Raw genomic sequence first — 21,372 nt, 5'->3', positions numbered from 1 at the left:
ACGACTCCTTTAGCAAAGATAAGATAACCCTTTTTGTCATAACCCATTTCATAATCCCTTACTTATTGCATGCATAAGAACCATTGACCTCAAATATCTTACAAATATTTTATCTTCAGTGAGTAGGTGTCAAGTTCTGGTAATTTATTCTATAAATGGCTTGTTTTGGTTAATTCTGTAATATTGTGTGGGGTTTCTTGTTTGTGTGGGAATTAATCTCACGCTCATTTGAAAAGATATAGATGTGTAGGTGTTGGGGCTTTCCCTTTTGAAAACAAGGTGCATGCAGGACAGTGCATGTTGATAAAGATTTAACTTGAAAAGACAAGCGCAAACTGTCTGTGTGAAAGACGAGAGCCATTGAGAGGGAGAGAGAAGGGGGGGAAAGGGAGAAAGGGAGATATGAGTGGAAGGAAGGGAGAGAGAGCACATGTTTGTAAAGACGGGTTTAGACTATGAGTGGCCTTTCTGCAGCCTGTGGTCATATTCTTGCCTCATGATGTCATCCCACAGCCATGTTTTTTTAGAGGGTCAATACACAGACACAAACGCACACAGCTGTCCCAGCCTCTAAGACTAACTCCCCTCTCTCATCTCAGAACAACTATAAGGCTTTCCTACTGGCCTACCAATCCCCTCTTTCACCTTTTCCTCTTTTCTCTCTCTTCCTCTGTCCCTAGAACTATTTCATCATGCCTTCTGCATTTGAATATCTCACTTTCATGCAATCTCTCACACATCTCTCTCTGTCTGGTTCACACATCAATCTAACTTTCCACCATGAGCTTTCTCTGCGTTCTTTTTCATGTGCTTTTCTCTTGTTTAACATACTGCCTTTCATCGAATAATAATCTTATTGAATAACTTATCAAATAATTGACTAATGGAGGTTAACTCTGCTGTATGTGAGATGGGTTTGGATGTGCCCCCGACTGTTTGTTTTATTGTGGGAGTAATCGTCTGAGGAACATGGAAAGAATGAGCCGAGTTATTTACTCAGATGTTTTACTGGTGTAGGTGTGAGACTGGCAGCTTTCTGTGGGAACACACGCTTGCTTTTCTTGGTATCACTGTCGTTTTCATGACCACTGTTTTTCCCAGCTTCCCTGGCTTTGTTTGTTCTGGATGGCATGTTTGATTATTTATCGTAAGGGAAAAGGGAGTAGCTGGAGCAATAAACATGTGACTGCACTGTATTTTGTTTTCCACTGAGAAGGCCGTGTCCTTTAACAGATATTTGGAGCTGCAATAAACCTTTTATTTGCCTTCTGGAAGCGGATGACAGAGAGAGAAAGCAGGATCAAAAAACACTGATGGCTGCCGCTCTAACTTCTCTGTTTACTGTACGTGCAGATTATCAACAGAAAATATTTTTTTCTGAACTGATGCTATTGATTCATCTTTTTTTATATCTGCTAATTTGTTTTGTCAACTGAATGTGGTTCCCTGTCCGCATCTTGGAGGAAACAATGTTAATTAGTTTGAGAGGAGCCAATATGGGTTCTAAATTGGTCAGTTTGTTATGTTATCTATCAGTGAACCAACAAAATATTGTCCAGAGTTCAAGCCATGTAGTAGAACGTAAAACGTTCACTGTTGTAGTTATTAATCTTTGTTTCACCATTTTTCATTCTGTTCTGTTTTTCAGGCACTCCAGGTAGCTCGCCAGATCCTCCTTCAACAACAACAGCAGCAGCAACAGCAACTACAGCAACTACAGCCTCAACAAAGCGCTGGTCTCAAATCGTCCAAAGCCAATGACAAGCACCAAAGTCTGCAGGTACTTTTTAGAATTCACTATGGTAATGTAGGCCATGTTCACATCACAGCTAGAGCCTAAAGCTTTTTTGCACTTATCATCTGGTACGTTTCATTCTTGATTCTCATGTTAAAATACTGGTTTTGAGTGGCTGGCTCAATGATTCTAGAGATACCAACTTTCAAGAGTGTAATGAGCTTTTTTGAAAAGAATGTACCAGGCTTCCTCATAAACAGGAACTACTGCAGACAGAGAGTCTACTGTCTTATCATATTTGTGACTAGCAGAGGACTGTAGGTGTGGTCATATTTAACATCACAATCTGACACATTCATTGCATACGACTGTGCATCAAAATGCAGAGTAGCGTGTACCATGCAGAGTAAGTACAGTCCAAAATAATACAGATCGTCCCAACTCCCAACTAAAAGTCTTGTTTAAAGTCGGCCTCTACTGAATGGGACCCATGTTTATTCCTCCTGTAACCAGGGTTAAGCTTAGGCAAAAGGAGCCAAGGCTGTTGGTAGAGTCGTGTTGAGGATAGATAGAGAGATAGAGAGAGAGAGAGAGAGAGAGAGAGAGAGAGAGAGAGAGAGAGAGAAAGAGAGAAAGAGAGAAAGAGAGAGATAGAGAGTTAGACAGGGAGAAGGAAGGTGAGTGTCCCAGTCCTCCAGCAAATCTGAGCCTGTGGTGCAGGCACAAAGACTCCCCTGTTGTCCCTGTTCCCATCGTTTCATCTTACCTTCTATCGGAGGAGAGAGGGCTGAGTTCAAACCTTCTTCACCACTGGCAGCAGGGGGCGTCATCAAGCAGACCAGGTTGGGGTGGGTGCCTCGGGGGGGGGGGGGGGGGGGGGGGGGGGGGCGTAGAAGAGAAAAGGGTGCTGAGGCTCTAATGTGTTTGTGAAAGAAAAATCAAGTCAAGCTATTTTGCTTCTTTTGAATGGGAACCGCTCTCCAAATCTGATGCAATATTTACGTTAATTTCTGATCAGCCGTCTAAGCTATCCAAGATGCATATCTGTGTTTGAACAAGGCAGGGTTGTTTGTTTCAGTGTGAAATTGCAAACGACTTCAGGGCATATTTGGTAATTCATACGAAGGCCCTGTATGTGTGTGTATATATAATATTCAATCCCCCCTCTCCCATAGGGGGCCCTTTTTTAATGAGCTATTGTAGCGTCTAGGTCTAATGTCAGGTAGTGAAAGAGCCTCTTTGTTGTGCAGATGTCTTAGGAATAGCTCCAGAGGATGAAATATGACTGTGTTGACCTTTCAGTTGTGTGCATATTTGTCAGGATTCACAGAAGTTGAAAGGATCAAGCTAAACAGTTTCCCTAGTCAGGCTGGGAATTGTGCAGCAGGGGTCAACAGAGGAGGCCACACGGTGGATTCCAGTGTACAGCCAGTTGTTGGTACATACTGAAGTAGTAGACCACCTCCCCCAGACAAAGGCAAAATTAAAATTCTAATTTATTAATGTATACAGAGAGCTTGCCTAACCTGTCACTCAGCTACTGAAAAAAGAGCCGGCCCTTTCTCTCTCCCCTCCCCTGCCCAGTGATAGTGAGGAGCGCAGACTCACTGTAGTATCTGAACAACATCATGGTAAATTGCCTGCTCTGTAATGGTCGATGTTACATTGTGCTATTGTAGGTTGAAACCTTCTAATGAAAAGCAACACGCAAGTGTTTTTTAGTAGTTGTTCTCTGAATGACATACTCTACTAATTAAATACACCCCCTCTGTACCCACAAATGAATTAGATGCATTATGAATACATACTGTATGTGTGTGTGCACACGTGTGTGTGATCGGGTTGAGAGGAAGCAGAGTATCTTTTTTGTTTTGTGTGTCTGTGGTCTTGTAGTGGTGAACTAGCCATTTCACTCTCTCTCAAGGGTAGCAATTAGTGAAACACCAGACCATCCAATGTGTTTCTAATTCCTCAGTGAGGACCAGCCCATGCAGAGAAACTCTGGAAGACCCGTTCACGTGCAACACTGTCGTCCTACCCATAGCCTGAATTTGTCTTGAATTGGACTGGGTCATCAAAAGACATGATACAACAATTATGAGCAGTGTAGTAAGCTGACATCCCATAAAAGCACCTGATCTGTAGAGCTGTCCTGGTTTGGGTTTCATTCATCTCAGCCATCTCCCCATTAGACACCGGAAGGCATGTAGGATCTCCCCTCATTTGGAGATGAGACTCAATCCAATTTATTCGTATTCAAGTTGAAGAAAAAATAATGAAGCCCAGAATATCTGAGGCATCAAGAAAAGGTGACCTGCTTTAAAGCCAAAGACAAAAAAAGTCAGGCGAGCACAAGAATCCTTGATCAGCATTAAATGGCTATTGGTTTTATATGTTGAAAAGGGATCCTACCCCCTGTAAAAAAAAAACATGTCGAAGATCCTTCATCTATATGCGTGTGGCTCAGAGGCGTTTAATCAGTCTGGATACACAGACAACAGCAATGCAGGCTGGAAAGCAGCTAAACATACTTGACTGGTCAAAAAGCAAGTAAATTACTGACAGAATGACACGTGTAATTAAAAGAGTCCGTGCCACTTTACCTCGTGCTTCACACCTACAGTGGTGCAGGAAAAGAGCGAGCAACTCCCACCCCGCTAATTACCATTATCACTGGAATGGTAGGGTTTGAGTCATTAGTTCCATGTGCATTTAATTAGAGGCAGGCTGAAATTGGATTTAACTTATTACTTTTTCATGGATCACTTTCTTGTCATCACTTCAAATTGGATTGCAGCCCCAGGTAACTAATTATGCCAGCCACAGGATCAGGAGTGGAGAAATAGGTAATTAGGAACAACACTGTTGGACCCTCACTGATAGTCCACTCGCACCACAGAGGGGGGAAAAAATATGAGGCTCGTTTGTGGCATTGGTTAGGAGCCGCCTCTGTTAACTATGCTACGCTGCAAGGCTTCCTGGGTAGACACCCACCACCTACGGTGGATTATGTGACGTGCAGCTGGGCTGAAGATGTTATGTCAACATGGTTCCACTGCATCAGTGTAATGCCCAGATTAGGCTTGTTCCAGATCTGGATGTTGGCCTTGATTAGCCTCCATTATTCATGTCACTAGTACTGTATACTGTAGTCAGGTAGTCTGGAGACTGCAAAGCAAGCCGGAGATTTCAAAGCAAGAAACTTCTGTCTATGTGAACCAAACATCAATCTGATATCTGAACCCATATTGGCCAGTGTAGGCTGTCAGATTTGTGTTTATTATGTTTTTGTTGAAAGACTGTTTAGTTGTAGCAGACAAATAACCTCACAGGCTAAACTGAACTCCCTTGTGTGTATACTTGCTGAAAGCAGATTGCCAGGATCATCTTTAAATTTCTCTGAAGCGCAGTCCTTGGAGCTTGTGAATAGTATAAAACAGTATTGAAAAGCAGCTTTTATAAGTTCCATTTCACCCTGTATTTAATAAACCAGTGCTGGTTTACAGTAATTCCTTGATTCAAATGAATACAAATGAAAGATGATTAATTTGAGGATTAAAGTCACCTTGTCATCACATTCTGATACATTTGTATTCAGAATTTGCAAAGGACCGGCCCAAAACATTTACTCTTATAAACATGTGAACAACCTGCTTTCTTATCTAGATTTCCTTCTTCCTGGTGACTTAAACACACAGCCTTCTCTCTCTCTATCCTTTGTACTTTATCTCTTTATTATCTATCTCTCTATATCTCTATTTCTCTCTATCTTTCTCACACACACACACACAAGCACACAAACACACTTACTCTGTTCTACACCATTGTGTGGAGTTTCACAGAGGGCATCTCCAGGTCAAAAGATAATGTCTTTTCAGTTTTACATGATGAAAACCTTTTAAGTCCCACCCCTCCTCCTCCTCCTGTGCGGTTCATATCCTTCATCTGTGGTCTTTGGGGGAGCGTGGTGTGACAGAATGCAGGGTCCAAGCCTCTGTCTCTACCACTACTGGTTTTTGTAGTAGACCCATGGCATTGTCCTGACACATGTACACCACAGCGCTCCAATCTGTAAGTCATTAGAGTGCTGGGCTGGGGCCGGCAGGCTGGAGCTTGGCCAGCGCTCCCAGGCAATTGGAGGCGGCATTCCGAGACGTTCCCTCTGCCGGGCCGCCCCCGCGGCACGGAGCAGCGTGGCGGTGGTAGCCCACCGGCGAGGTGACAATAAGCCCATGTCCAGCCCACTCTGGCCCCCTGCCCAAGCACAGAAGCCAGCTGAGAGAGCAGGACAATAGAGATCAGAGATGAGCCTACCAGGTGCGGAACCCATAGACCTGGTCTGCTCCAGTTTGTCTACCAAATGTAGTAAATGAGGACAGATACAATAACACATTAATAGAAAATAACAACATGATCCTGTTGTGTATGTGTAACGTCTGTTAAATTTGATTCGGAATCAAATCACATACTTCGGTGAGTGTGCAGGCAGGATGTCTGTTACCCTCTTTCGGTGTTAATAAGAAGCCTCAAGGTGATGTGGACTGTATTTATGTGATGGTTTTGTAGCTCTGAGGTGACTTTGTCTGGAATAATGAACACAACAGCGATCCAGCCTCCCCGCTCGTCCACAGATCAGAATGTTTCTGTCCCGTCATGTTCTTCTTGTCATCATGTAGAAATGCATTGTGTGTACTGTCTGATATTAGAAGCATGTTGGTATCATTCTGTCAGAGTCAAGTCCCCCCCCCCCCCCCCCCCCCCCCTGCTTCCAGGCGGCTGGCTGCTCCGGCCTGTTAGGAGCGCCCAGCCAGATGAGGAGTGTCGGCTGGACTCCAGTCACAGACCTGGAAGCCCACTCTGCCGCTTTCACTGCTGCCTTATTTAAGTCCTGATGTGTCGTCCGTTCCCCCCCCGTCCCCCCATCTTTCTCGAGCACTGTGTCTTGAGTCAGCCATGTGTTGTTGGGAGTCATTCATGTGCCCTTTGGGGTGGTGCATGGGCGGATGGATGTAGTGGAGGCCAAATTGGTAATAAATACCCTCATCTACGTAATGTGTGTGGAACATGCGGCCAACTGACTCATGGCACGTCACCGCACAACATGCATGCAGCATGCGGCTGCTCCTCTCTGCACTTATCACACCTTGCATTCAACCCTATCCGCTCTGGACTTGGGTGTGGTTGTTCTTGAACTAATGGAAGGGAACGATTATCGGGGGCTGAATGTGTAGGCAACTGTAAAGTAAACATCCTCAGTCGCTTCTCGCCTGTAGGAAGATTATGTTTGGTACGGACGCTCCATGACATAGATGGAGAACAATGTCACAGTTTATATACAGAACTCACCTACTGCCTTCATTTGACTTTCCTAAACAAAATGTCAAAACGTGTTGTGTGTCTCAATATAGAGGCAAAAATACCCGAATCAACCAAACAATAGGGACCCAAATTCCCCCACCCCCTGAATTAATTTTGCACATTGCTGAAAGAGTTCTCGTTTTGACTAAGTGAAAACCACAGCAGATGGAACACAGTGAAACTCAGGCTTTGGCTGGTACGCTGGCTGGTACGCTGGCTGGTACGCTGGCTGCTATATCACCTCAGGAAATATTTTTTTGCAAATAAGGACTATGCTGACTTATGAAATGAAAAGTAAATGCATACCCATACATATTAGATCCCTCTAACACATGTCATCATGTAAGACTTACTCTAACATTGGTTGATTTCATTTGTTATTATGTATGTGTCAGTGTCTTTATAAACTACTACTACAATACCTAACTATATATTGGGCCAAATGTGTGTGTGTTTGTAGGTTCCGGTACATTCTGACCCCTCAGACTCTGACATGCTGGATATGCCAGCTGTTGTTTGAGGAGTCTCACACCCGGCACATCAACCAGTACAGTAAACTGTAGTGTACTTTTATTTGAGAGATGGAGACAATGTTTGTTTTCTCATACTATACAGGCCCATTGTTACTTTCAGTGTAAGCATCAAACATTTTTTCCTTGCAAATATTTTTTGGGGTGTGTATCATGTGGGTTAAATATTGTTGCCATGCCGTCCATTCACGGACCATGCTTGTGTGTGTTAGAGACCTGTGTGATAGGAATTTGTTGTGTCATTGTCTTTTGCCCGGCAGTAAGACCACAGCAGTCCCGTAGCCAGACGAGACATTAACTCATACTTTCACTGTAACTCAGGCAGGAAATGGTGTCTTTTATTATTACATCCACTCTGTCAGAAGCACAATCATTCAGTAGTCTTTGTAAACCACCATAAAGACACTGGGTGAAAATAAATTGAGGGCTCAGTGATATTGATGCTTATCTGTGTGTTGTAAAACGTTGCTGGTAAAATCTATACAGTGTGTATTATATCAATACATGTGTGTAATTATTGCACACAGTGTAGGCCATAGCAAAGTGTTGGAGAGAGAGAGAGAGAGAGGGAGGGAGGGAGGGAGGGAGGGAGGGAGGGAGGGAGGGAGGGAGGGAGGGAGGGAGGGAGGGAGGGAGGGAGGGAGGGAGGGAGGGAGGGAGGGAGGGAGGGAGGGAGGGAGGGAGGGAGGGAGGGAGAGAGAGAGAGAGAGAGAGAGAGAGAGAGAGAGAGAGGGGGAGGGCGGGGGGAGGTAGGGAGAGAGAGAGAGCGTTTGAGGAGAATAGAGGAAAGGCTTGAACTGTATGTCTGCTAAATTTATCATGAGGCCTTTGGGAACATTGAAATGAGAACAGTGGCCTATTACTGCTAAGAAGGTGTTTTATTGAGAATATGCCGACATGCCACCCCAGGGAGTGTGCTGGGGAGAGGAGTACGGCCAGAGCACAGACCGCTGTCAGTGTGTGTGTCTGTGTGTGTTTGTTCGTGTGTGCGAGAGCGTATATTGTGTGTCTTGCGCTTGTGTGTCTCTCTTGTGTGTGTCTTTGTCTGAGCTATCTGAGTGTGTCAGATAGAAAATAAAGAGCCTTTTCTTCTACTTAATTATTCACTAAGATATGTATTGGAATTGTCACTTTTGACACTTGAGGTCTTGCAGTCAATAATTTATATAGGTCACCAGGCTTAGCAGAGCTTGTTGTTAGTAGTTAGCAGATGAGGGCAGTGGTATGTTATGCAGGGTTTCTGTTTATTTTACCAGTGTATTTGTGGACTGGAATGGATTCCATCAGCATTCCCTCATTTTTGGCCAAGGTTTTATGGACATGGATATGATCAGGGGTTTTTATGGCTACATTATTGTCGTTTGTGTTTATTGATGCTGTGATTAACAGAGTGAGGTGTTAATCTAGGATGGTGCTTTATTAAGAATAGAGGACTTCTGCATCTTAGATTGTCGGTTTGTCAGCTCAGATCAAGCCTCTTGATACATTTGTAGCTTCAAGAAATTAGTCACCACATGTTTATTTCTGAGGATTGTTTCTTTGCTGAACATATGAGAATAATTGTAGGTTGAATTTTTTTTTTTTTATTATTTCTCGTCTATGTAATTCATAAATATCCAGTAGGGGGCAGGCTCCTGTTTTCCCCTTTCCCCTCTCTTCTCTAGGGTGCACATGGGGTGTTAAAGTGTGGTATGATATCATGACAGCTACTGTAATTCCCCTCATTGACTTGGAATGGGTGTGATAGGTTTGCTGTACTGTACAGGTAAACAATTACGGGATTCATTTTGATAGTCAGAAGTAATGGTTGAAGAGACAAATCATAATGTTCTGTGTTGGACATGCTATTATAATTTTCTGTATGGACAAGTATTTCAACGGTGGATGACAATAACTTTGTTTATGCACAGTAACATTTTAAAATAACACATATTTCTTAATCTATATTTCTCAGGAAGTTGTATTTATGAATTAAAATTCTATATTGGAAATGGCTTAAACAAAACAAAAACAAGAAGAAGAAAGCCTCTCGGTTGTTATGGCCGTTTGTTGTTTAAGAATTTAAAATGAGCTTTGCTCTTTGTACTTGCATTGTAAACAATTCCATTTATCAGAACAATAAAGGGCTGATAGCCGACTAGTTTCTTTCTCTCTTTCGGCTGGATAGCTGTGTTTACTTATCTGTTGTTTAATTAAAGGGCCTCTTTTCTTTAGGCTTCCATTGTTTCAATAGCACGGCCGGAGCCCTGGCAGAGGTCAAAGGGTTAACAGCCGTCAACTGTGGCTTTTTTTCTCTCTTTTTTTTTAAAGGGGCCCCACACAAAGGCACGGGTTCACCTGCAGCCCGGCCCGCGGCACCCTATTGTGTGGCCCATTTGAATTGATTATGTTTAGGGGGCTGGTTGTGATTGGTGGAGAAGGGCGTGGTTGATTGGATAGTTTTGTATCTTGTCAGCCAGGGAGCAACCTTGCGCGTGCAATCTGTCTGTATCCCGAGGAAGGCTGGAGACGCCACAGCACAGCAGCGTCCGCCTGCCCGCCCGCCCGCCTTCCTGCCTCGCGTTCTCTCTCTCTCTCTCTCGTGCACGCTCTCTCTCACTGACGCTCTTCTCCGCTCCACTCCACACCGCACGGCCCAGCTCTCTGTTTATCCTGCCAGCTAAATGGAGTTTGTCAGGTTTGTCAATATGATTGATTCTGCAATTTTGCCGGCTTTCTTGTAAAACTTGACAATTTAATTTGACCAGGGAATAGAAATAGAGGCTTATTTTCTATCTGGTCTTGTTGTATCATTGTAATTGCTTAATGTTGTCCTGCAGTTTGTTTAAGAGGGAAACTGATCTAGGATTTGGTGTGCTACACATATAGGGACAGAGTACATGCTTGTCCTGAAGGCAGGATCCAGCAAACACGTGGGATTTATGTGTGGACTTGTCTGCTTTTTACATTGTTTGGGCTTAGATAATGTCTGCTTATCTTAGTGGTTATCATTGACTTTGTAGCTATTCTTTGATTTTGAGTTGAAGTAGTCTTAAACAAAAGAACTGCTCATGTTTGTCACTAGTTGTGGATCATTTGGTTACTGTTTTTTTTGTGTTTGCTTTGTTTACATCTCTGAGACTGTCTAACCAGTCAAGCAGTATCTAGTGCATTTCACTGTTTAATTATGGAAAGTTTTCTGAAAGGCAAAGGACATGTTTGTTTGTTTGTTTGTTTGTTTGTTTAATTGTATTTAAAAAAATATATATTTATCTGTCAGTTCACTCCTGAAGTGTTAAATGCTGTGTAAGGTTAATATGCTTAACTTAAACTGAACCCCACACTGAGCTTAATCAGTATGTGTATTTCTGTAGTACTGAGCAACATAGTAAAATGAGCTCCACTTGGTTAGTGTGTGTTTGTGAGGCGTGTAGTTGTCAAGTGAGAGGGACATGGAGGTGATGGGGGCAGATCCTCTTCTCACTCTGTCACTTGACATTAAGGAAGAGGCAGGGACAGCTCTATATTTGACACTGTCACCACCAAACCATGCTAGAGATGCAATCATTTTACATGTCAGCAAAGGAATCTTCTTGAAATATTTATACCTGTTTGAGCACATAGTGTGTGTATGCTGTGCCGTGTGTGTGCCGGTGTGTATGTGTGTTAAAGGGGGAGTGGTAGTGGGTGATAACAGTTGAACCACTTTTCAACTTCCTCGTATTTCTTGGTGAACGAGTTGAGCCCCACCAACCCTCCCTGAGGTGTTCCACAGAAGACAGCGGACAGACTGTTTGTGATCCTTTCAGGATGTGGGAGCCCCATGTGTCCTTCACTCAGTATGAACTTGCTCCAACTTCCTTTTGGGGGACAGTGCCCTTTTTATGTTTGTTCAGTTACCCAGCTACGGCACCAGCGTAGTAGAGGTGGTTGCTTTTAGCAGCTGTTGTTGCTGGTTGAGAGGTGGGTGAGTGTGTCTGTCTTGGAGGGGGCAGAGAATGTAAAGATCAGACTGGGGGGTGGAGAAGCCTAAACAGCCCGTGTGCACTGTAATGCCATGCAGCTGCGCTGAGGCTCGCAGTTTGGGAGAGCTGGAGTGCGAGCTGATTGGGTTGACAGTTTGTAATCAAAGTTGATTTATTGTTCATTAGTAGTGCATTAGCCCTTTCAGGCAGGGCCGTTATTTGTGCAGTGGCCTGTCAAAGCGAGAGGCTGCCAGCACCTGTCATTTTCTAAACCATGACATAGGCAACCAGATATTAGCCCGGTATCCTGAGAGGGGGGCACAGGGGGCAGCCGCCAGAGCCCACAGCACTCTGGGATATCCTTTACAGGACCGGCCACTGCTTTGTAGTGGGGGGGAGAGAAAAGGAGAGAGACAGGAGAGCGAGAAGGGGGGAGGGAATAGTTTAGCGGTGATACAGAAAACCACCAGCTGCTCTATTCTGTTGCCCCCCGACTTGCAAGATTGAATTTTTTTTTCCCTTTTATTTTTTCATGGAAACATTCCTTTGTTCATTTTTCAAGGTGCATTACTGTTTAGGGCTCATGACCACAAAAAACGTCTCTTTTTCACATGGGCAGATTATCTCACCGCTGAAGATGTCATGTTTTCAAAGGCCAGTGATGGTTGGGGGTAAAAGTTTGACAGCACGGTTTGGAAAATTATTTTAATTATTATTCTACGGTTTTTCACTTGGCACCTCATACAAAACAAAATCAGATTTTGACTGGTTCTGTGTTTGACGCCTGTACAGTACAAGCAGAGGTGTTCATACATGTGCTGGATTCAGACATTTCTGAATGACATGCTGTGCTGGAAGCCAGCTGCTGACTATCTATGCTGTTCATTATTATTTATTGGCCACATGTTTTCTTTGTGACTCACAAAAGACAACAACACAAGCAAAAGCAACACAATTTGCGGTCCCCTTGTCTGCCGTCATGGAAACAAGGATTAGGTTTGCGTTGCTGTTGTGCAGAGAATGGAAACTATCTGCATGAGGATATGTCAGCCATTGTCTTTGGGTGAATTTTCATCTGAAGGGGATTTTAGAGGCTGTGATCTTAATTAAATCTCAACTCACTTAAATAATGCATCTGAGGGCACGCGGTGTTGCGTAACCGCGCTGAGCTTGTGAACTATAAATCTGACTTGAAGAGGGGGCCACGGTGTGGCCAGGCATCAGTTTGGGTGCGAGCATGTGGGGTGTCGTAGATTGTAAATTCTGACTTAGTCTATTAGTGCCACGTCTAAAACTGGGGGAAGTGCCTAGAAATCTGCATGAGGGGGTGTGGCTTGAAAGGTCAAAAAGAGTGACAAGAGATCAGTTAACAGGGGCTTGCCATCTCTCCAGGTAAACCCTATTATTCAGGAAATGATTGCTGTTTGGTTGTTGCATTTTTGTGTTTTAATATTAAAGAAAGAAAAATCACTAAAAACACATGACAGTTATTATTTATCAAGTACAGAAAAACATCTGTGTGATTATTTGTGTGAGTATTAGGCGACTTGTTAAGCTGCTCTTTGCTCCCTTTGGTTCTTGAGAAAGGGGCTCAGTGTGTGTGTGTGTGTGTGTGTGTGTGTGTGTGTGTGCCAGAGGCCATGCCCTCTGCTCCATGCTCAGCGGTGGGCACCTGCAGTCGCGGTTGCCCAGAGTGTGGGAAAGAGCCGCCACCACTGTGCAGCTGTTATTGTTAGGGTGAGAGGCTTGCTCACTTCGCCGTGTAGTTTGTTTGTTTTATAGAACACTGGCGTAGCTTTGCTGAAAACTTGTTTGTTTGTGGTTTAAAAGTTAATTAAAATGCAATCTTGAGATTTGTTTTTACAGTTGCTGCATATAGCTTCGATCCCCTCTCAGAATATATATAGCAAATGGGAAGAAAATGTGACCGTGATTATACTGTTTATCTGAACTGTAAACGTTTTTAAAGCAGCTTGAATTTAGATGACAGAGAGGAATTACAGAGAGCTTAACCAAATCAGGATGGGCAGTCCTGTATTCTGTTGCTCTCAGTTTATTTCATAGCCAGGGATTGTTTCACATAGCAATAAATAAGTATTGATAAAAACAATTTTAATAGATGCATTTCACATTGCTGAGATTGTCAATATTTATTTGATCAATTATTATTATTGCCTCTGGAATTTTTATTCTAATTATTACTAATCGTACTACTATTAGATTATTTGTAGGAAATAATTGTTATTAAATCCTATTTTATGCTGGCCAAATCTGCTTGACATGTTATCTAAAATGATATCTACCTCTGAGATTTCAATAAACCTGAAGGAGAATGAGTCATTCCGATCATGTCGAGGACTAATTATGTTCATGCATCACTTCAGTACAATGCCTCCCGTGAAATCTTCATTTTGGAGACATTTTCATGCTAGAGATCGTACGCTGTTCTAGACTCAGCGCCATTACTATTCCACTGTCTCAGGCCAAGGTAAACCAACCAACAGCTTCAATCAGACAGGCCCCTCTGATTTCTCAAGGGCTTGTTATTTTCTACTTCTCAATTCTATTTGATGTCCTTTACAAAACAAGACGACACCAGGGAGCTCACATAAAAATTGTATTATGATCCTTTTTTTCTTCATCTAACCTGTTTCTTCATGGCCAGTTTAATGTCTGCCACGGTCTCATTGAAGTTGGGCTCTTTTTCCTCTTTCTATTCTCCTTAATTGCCCCAGCACACACAGGAAGGCTAGCCCTTTGCCGGCCTGCTTCCCCACTCTCTCTCACCACGCTGTGACCTTTGGCTTGTGGGGGGATCGGTGCTAGGAAAGTGTCTTCATTAAGTCTGAATCAGTGAATTTCCAACATCGTCAGATGTGTAGCCCATGTTTCCTCATTAGAATATCATCTCCATGCTTGTTCAGAGGTGGTGACGCACAAAGAAAAGTTGTCTTAGTGTCCTTTAAAGCAGGCCCTAACTAGAGCTGTGGCTCCTTTCACAGTGTGTGTACACATACGGTATATGTGTGTGTGTGCCTGTGTCTGTGCTCACCATTAGCATGTCCATCTCTGGTCTCCTGCATGCTACAGTCACCATTATGGGGACAAACGGACAGCTTAATAAAAAACACACACACAAAAAACAGGATGATAGGTGTTGTACAATTACAAAAATATTTGTTATGTTGTTTTGTATAACATACAGCCGCATTTAGCATTTCTCATCTATACTGATCAGTGTAGCTTTCACATTAGAAAGAATGACAGCAGTAAGCAGGGTATATAGAATACATTATACAGTATATTTGTCCATTCATGCTTTAATGTTTCCATGCCTGTGTGTGTGCGTTTGTTCGTGTGTACAGTATGTGTGTACAGTATGTGTGTTGGCCATCAGGCCTGTGCTGGTATATTGCCTACAGTCATGCTGCAGCTGTGGGAGAATGTTCCAGGCTTGGATGTTTATGTATGCGAGGCACCTGGAGAGTACCACACCTTCCTGAAATTCATAAACGTCAGCTATTTCTGGCATGCTCAGAATGTCTTCTTTTTCACACTCATATTGGCGTGGTAGATTAGAACTGTGCTCAGAGGGGCTCTTCAACTCATACCTCCCTTTGAAAAAAGACAGAGCGTTCTCCATCTTTAGATGTCCATGTCTTCTGGTGGATCATCTGGACTCATGATGTTATCTACGGAAAACCAGTTGCATCAGATGGGAGAGCTTCAAATAGTGGCGGGTCCTGTGTTTGCGTTAAATGAGCCCGACACCCCGTCCAGGGAAACATTGTTCAGTCAAAGTGCTCCCTCCCGCCTTGCCCCTTAGTAGCCCTTTTGCTTAGGCAGATTTCCACTCATTCAACACAGGATTAAATGGTAGTAGTTACAATGATCAATAGGTTAAAAAGCATACAATCCCCCCTCGCTGCTAATGACCTCAGTAGTAATGGGTAATAAATGTTGGCTGTAATGGCCTCTTGTCATGGCTGAGTCTTCAGAAGGGGGTCTTGTAGTAGTAACTGTGAACCAGGCTCACATGTCAAGGTGTGAAACCAAGATGTGGTAGAATGTGTTTGGTGTAAAAAGATTTTTTACTGAATGACATTCTGATCCAATATGTAATGAAATAGTAAATTACTGAGAAGTAGTGAAAGTGTGTTAAAGTGTTAATTCTCTTTTTCGTAATGTTAAATTCTATAAAATGTGTGACACCAAAGACGTATAATAAAAAAAAGACAGAAAAAAAGATTATGCGTGTGAACATAACCCTTGGAAAATTTACTGCCCCAACATTATGGTAAAGCAGAGCATTTCAAGGCTTAAGGAGATTTGTAATTCATGTAGTTTAACACATACAGAGCATCTAAAAAGGAACCATTATTATTTATCCTCGCTGTGTGTGTGAGGTAATTGTCATTGGCCGTACTTAAAGTGGTCTACATCTATCACATCACGTATAGGTCTAATACTGTAGCCAGACAAGCTGCCTGGTTGACCTTCAAAATAGTTCATCAAAATTAGTGATGCTGAGAAAAAAGGACATCAGTGGATAATGACTGTGAAATTAGGAACGGGGGGTCTGGGCTATGCAAATGACAGGACAAGCCATGTGAAAAAGTCAAGATGGACTGCATATTAAGACGTAATACCAGGGGAATTAATATTGCATTTTCCTCCTCTCGCTGTTCGTCTCGTGGTGGAAATGAGAAATGTGAAGTGTGCCCATCCAGGGTGGAGCGGACCTCCTCCAGTTCCTCTACAGGAGGACAAACGCCTGGAGTCGCCCACAAGCCTAGCGTAGCCCAGAAGCCTAGCGTAGCCCATAGCAGAGCCGCAGCGCGAGGCTCTCTGTGAAGTTTACAGAGAGCATCAACGTCGTCCTGTTTGACACCACTGCCCTTTCAGAGTACAAGCTGTTCATTATGGCCCTGCTTTGTTTGCGTTTTATGTTACAGTGGGGAAAATGAATAAGGTGATATGCATGCAGAGTGTGTCAGAGAACACCTTAGTAGCTAGATAGATTCTAAACAGCTAAATTACATTCAGAAATGCATGAAAAATTCAAAGGGGTGTCATTAGCTATGAGGCCGCGACACAATTTGGGTAACCTTGGTGAAGACAAACTGTCACCCCTAATGTCCGCTCTATCAACCAGCAACGTCCGCCTTTGAGACACAAAGCACAGGTTCAGCTCGTCACACACACACACACACACACCAGCGGCGAGACATGTTAACAGTTGCAAATGTGAGACTCTATCAAGTACATCTCAGTAGCTGTTTGTCACTAAAATGTCACCGAAAGGAGCTTTTAATGGTATCGCACATCATAGCAGTGAGTGGCAGCATCCAGACACACTCTGAATCCCCAACGCCGCCGGAGCAATTAAGGCACCCTGACAACTGTGGGGCTCTCTCAGTGTCATAACAAATCACTTGTTTTGAAGAGTCATGCACTCACACCTTTTTTTGTTAGTTAGTTAGGGGCCTGTGTGTCTTCAGTCAGGTCCTCGAGGCACATCAGCGCTTTGTATTTATACTTCAATAAATTGCCCCTGACAGTGTTTTCATGAAATATGTTCACATCACATTACAGTCCCCCATGTTGAAACAAATATACCTTTGCCTTCACAGGTATGAACTATTGCATAAAGCAATGAGCGCGAAACAAAAGGGAACCAAACGCATGCAATCAGGGCATAGCTAGTGGTCCTGTGAGGCTGGAGAGGATTGTTTTGCTGAAGGTCAGGGGTTGTAGAGTCTCCACAGGCTTGTTCCGAGGCCTGTCCGTCTTGTGTCATTACTTCTCCAGGGTGCAGTATGGTGTCATTACTGCTGGGGGGGGGGGGGGGGGGGGGGGACAGCGCTGGCCGTGATGACACTCCAGGTGATTTGTCCAGACCAGCGCAGGGGCTCGCCCACCCTCCGCTGTCTCCTCTGAGTGGCTGAGGCAGTGTCTGCAGCCTTGACAAGTACTCTATTCAGGCTAAATAGTGTCGTTGCTTTCTTTACTGTCGTCTGGCAGGACCGGCGCTTGTTTGTCACCTTGTGCCCGACATCATGTGTCCTTGTGTGCTTTTGGGCCGGTGTGAGCGCGACACCCTTCTCACGTCACCTTTTCTCTCGCTTTCTCTCCTGTCCGCGTGTGTCTATGTCTGCGTGTGTGTGCGTGTGCGTGCACTGTAGGTCCCAGTGTCAGTGGCTATGATGACACCCCAGGTGATAACCCCCCAGCAGATGCAGCAGATCCTCCAGCAGCAGGTCCTGAGCCCCCAGCAGCTCCAGGTGCTCCTGCAGCAGCAACAGGCCCTCATGTTACAGCAGGTACAACACACACAACCCATCACCCACATTACCAGCCGTCATCAACAAACTCAAATGCACACGGTCGGTTTCATATCTACTCTGCCATCAAACTCACTTCAGTAGAGCCTCTTTACGCCACTGCACACCAGAGTGTGTGTGTACAACCGGAGCGTGCCACACATCTCAGGACCAGGTTTAGGTGTGTCTGGTTGAGAGATGAGCCCCCACTCAGACTTAGCTCCCATGTATTTGCAGCAGCAACTCCAAGAGTTCTACAAGAAGCAGCAGGAACAGCTCCACCTCCAGCTAATCCAACAGCAGCATGCCGGCAAGCAGAGTAAAGAGGTATGCTGAAATCATCATCATCATCATCATCTACATCATCACCCATAGACTATCCCCAGCCAGACAATACGGGTGTTCTGTTGCACCCCTTCGATTCTCCTTTCCTTTCTTCCCCTCCTCTTCTCTCCTCCTCTCCTCAGATCACCCATCTGTTCAGGCTGCAGTTTAAGGAGAAACCTCAGACAGAATCAAGAGCACTCCCGCCTCTGATTAGCATGTAGTCTCCGAGGGTAAATAGCAGTAATAACAGACTAAATCAAGAATATTTATTCCTGCTCTAGAGACGGGGGCTGACGCAATAATGTATGTTTGGGCTGATTTGTCTTAGGTAAACAAGAGTCTTCTAACAAAGAGAGGGCTATTGGCATGAGCCCCTTGTAGGACATAATGAAAAGAAGGCTGGAGAATGGCGGAAACGTCTAGCATATAAATCTGAGAGGCTTCCTTGGTAATTAACATGGAAATGGAGGGAGAGGAGGCATGCAGTTGGGAGATATCAGTGGAGGGAGCGTTCCCAGCTTTGTTGCCCGCGTTCTATTTTTTTTTCTTCTTTCTTGTTCTCCCTCTCTTTCTCTCCTTCCTTCCCTCCCTCCAGTTCAGCAGGGCTTGCTCATCAGCGGCCGTTCAATGCGTGTTAATGACTCGCGGATACAGGCATCACTATGGACAAAGAAATGATTATTGTGCGGTCAAAAGAAGTTCAAAGACAATCAGGGAATTTTCTGTCTTTTTTTTCCCCTTTGAGAGCCATTTATTTGGGGAGCTGAGGAAAAAAAAGGCATGTAAATTAAGCCAAACGTTAAAAAGACACTCACACACTACTAAAGCATGCACGTGCACACACACAGACACACACTCACACATGCACACACACACACTGTCGGAGCTACCGACTTCAAAGTCGCAGCTCTCTAATTAATGAACTGCAGGCTTCAGTTTGGACAAGTTGTGGTGTGATGCTCCCATAAATCAACATGACAGCAGAGCTCCTTGGCCTCAGATAGGCCCTGTCACCAAGTCGCATCTGATGTAGACACCAGAGGAGCTGGGGACAGGATGGGGGCTGGGGCTGAGGCAAGTGCTGGGGCTAGTGTTTAGGCAATGGCTGTGGCTGGTGTTGGGGCTAGGGCTGGTGTTAAGGCTTGGGATGGAAATAGTGGGGTAGTCACAAGAAGGTTCGATTGACGAGCTGAATGAAGAAGAAAAAATGTAAAACTTTGAAGCGTATTATGTATGATCACAGGAAATGGATGCAGCCTCAAGAGGCTCTCCTCTTGCCGATGTTTTTTTTTTCTTTCTCTTTTTCAGTGGCATTTCCAGCAGCCATCAAAAGACAGAATAAGAATTGCGCTGTGACTCCCCCGTGGCTGCCAGACAATAACCCCCTGTTGTTGCTTTGTGCCTCTTTTATTTTAAAGACATCAAAATTTAGTTTTTCAAAGATGTTTAACTTTATATTTGAAGCTTGACAATAAAGGCCTGCCACTGCCACTCTTTATCATTTGTCAGTAACTGTATTTCCCTCTCCCTCGTGCCACTTCTTGTTAACCTCGTGTTTGGTCTGTTGGGCAGGCGTTTTTAATGTGTCTGCATGCTGGGAGTGCACAGGAGTTCCTGTCAGCTGATGAGACCAGAAGAAAGGAGTTTGAAGGGGAGAAAGTTAAATTCATTTGCAATTTGTGGTTTTAAAAAGCCACCCTATATTTATTTAGGGCATTGATGAAAGACATTGTTCCCTGTGAACTCCCACACCCATAGCACTAGCATCTTTGTCTTAGGCTGTCAGACAGGAGCAACGGAACAGAGAACCGCTGAAGACAAGAGAAGCGGCGGTCCTTTAAGAAAAAGAACATGCTCTCAGAAACAGATCAGATCAGAAGAAATCACAGGCCACTAGTTTCACACATTTCAGCGAAAGCTCTACGAGATCTCTATCAATTGGCGCTTTCATTTACCTTTTTTTAGTGTAGATCACATAGTCTCTTGTTTATGATGAAAAGCCTGCTACAGTGAGGAATTCCCTGTTTGCGCCTATGTATATCTCAGTGTTTAATCCTCCTTATCAGAGAGAGGTAATGAGCAGGGCCTCTACGTGATGCTGTTGTAGCAAATCCAACTGCCTTCAGAGTCTTATTTTTAGTGAGTGCTGGAGCAGGGCTGGGTGTGGGGAAGGGAAGGGAGGCCGGGGCCGGGGCCGGTAGACCTTTGACAGGCAGAGCCGGGTGGGCGGAGGCGAGAGCGTTTTATCTGGCTGTTTCAGCGGTTCGGAGCCGCCCGTTGGTGACCTGACAGCAGTGTTGCGCCGAGACCTTTTTTGTATGCGCTCGATTGTGAGAAGTAAACAAAGTGGTGTATCCTGTGTTTGGTAACAGGGTGGGGTGCACAGCTTGGCAGCCTGGCCTGCTTTTAGTGCCCCCCCCTTCCCCTGATGATTGGCCCAGTATACTCATATAGAGCCCTAATATCCTGCCTGCTCACATGCTTATTTTGTTTGGCCCTCTTTATTTGCAAAAAAAAAACATAACAAGGTGAGCTTTGTCTCGATTGATCTTTATCTCTGGTTGTTTGTGTAATAATAAGACATATTTTGACGTGGTGGCCCATATTTTGTCCAATCTGTGGTGAACGAAAGGGTTAAATGTCTGTCTCCTTCTCTACTGCCCTGTTATCTAAATAGCATCTCTCATTTGTTTGGATTTGGAGAAGATTGGGGATATTAGATAATTTCCTCCTATTTATTGTTCTGACTACACAGCCCTATCACTCTCTCGCTCTCTCTCCTTCTCACTTTCTTTCTTCCTCTCTCTCCTCTGTCTTCTCCCTCACACCCTTCTCTCCTCTGTCTTCTCCCTCACACCCTTCTCTCCTCTGTCTTCTCCCTCACACCCTTCTCTCCTCTACACCTTTTAACCCCAACATGTCTCTTTGTGGACACTCCCACTTTTGACTTTCTTCCGAGATAAATCTATCAGTGGAGTAGGGATTCTCGGAGCATCCTTACCAGGGTGCATGAAGATAAACAAGATGCCTGTTCTTCCCTCCCTCCCATGTCAAAGCACAGAGGCTAGGAACGTGTCCCTGAGCTCAGCGCTGTGCCTCAGAGAGTAGAGGGAGACTTGCTGGTGTGCTTATTAAACAGTCTGATTTAGTCACAC

The 21,372-nt window shown here is 44.2% G+C and overlaps 1 protein-coding gene across 9 annotated transcripts in view; it reads left to right on the top strand.

The window, feature by feature from the left end:
* foxp1b (forkhead box P1b) overlaps positions 1-21,372 on the top strand; it is a 130,819-nt gene that overhangs the window by 77,545 nt on the left and 31,902 nt on the right. For 6 of the 9 annotated variants that reach the window (XM_067241943.1, XM_067241715.1, XM_067241784.1 and 3 more), the window contains 3 exons: positions 1,649-1,780; positions 17,753-17,890; positions 18,128-18,217. In XM_067241943.1, coding sequence (XP_067098044.1) covers positions 1,649-1,780; positions 17,753-17,890; positions 18,128-18,217 — 360 coding nt within the window. Of the gene's footprint in view, positions 1-1,648; positions 1,781-10,174; positions 10,301-17,752; positions 17,891-18,127; positions 18,218-21,372 lie in introns of those variants that run through there. The other 3 variants (XM_067242106.1, XM_067242024.1, XM_067242256.1) reach the window with 2 other exon arrangements.

Source organism: Osmerus mordax, chromosome 1, assembly GCF_038355195.1.
Source record: "Osmerus mordax isolate fOsmMor3 chromosome 1, fOsmMor3.pri, whole genome shotgun sequence".
NCBI lineage: Eukaryota > Metazoa > Chordata > Actinopteri > Osmeriformes > Osmeridae > Osmerus > Osmerus mordax.
This window is presented reverse-complemented; position numbering and strand designations above follow the sequence as displayed.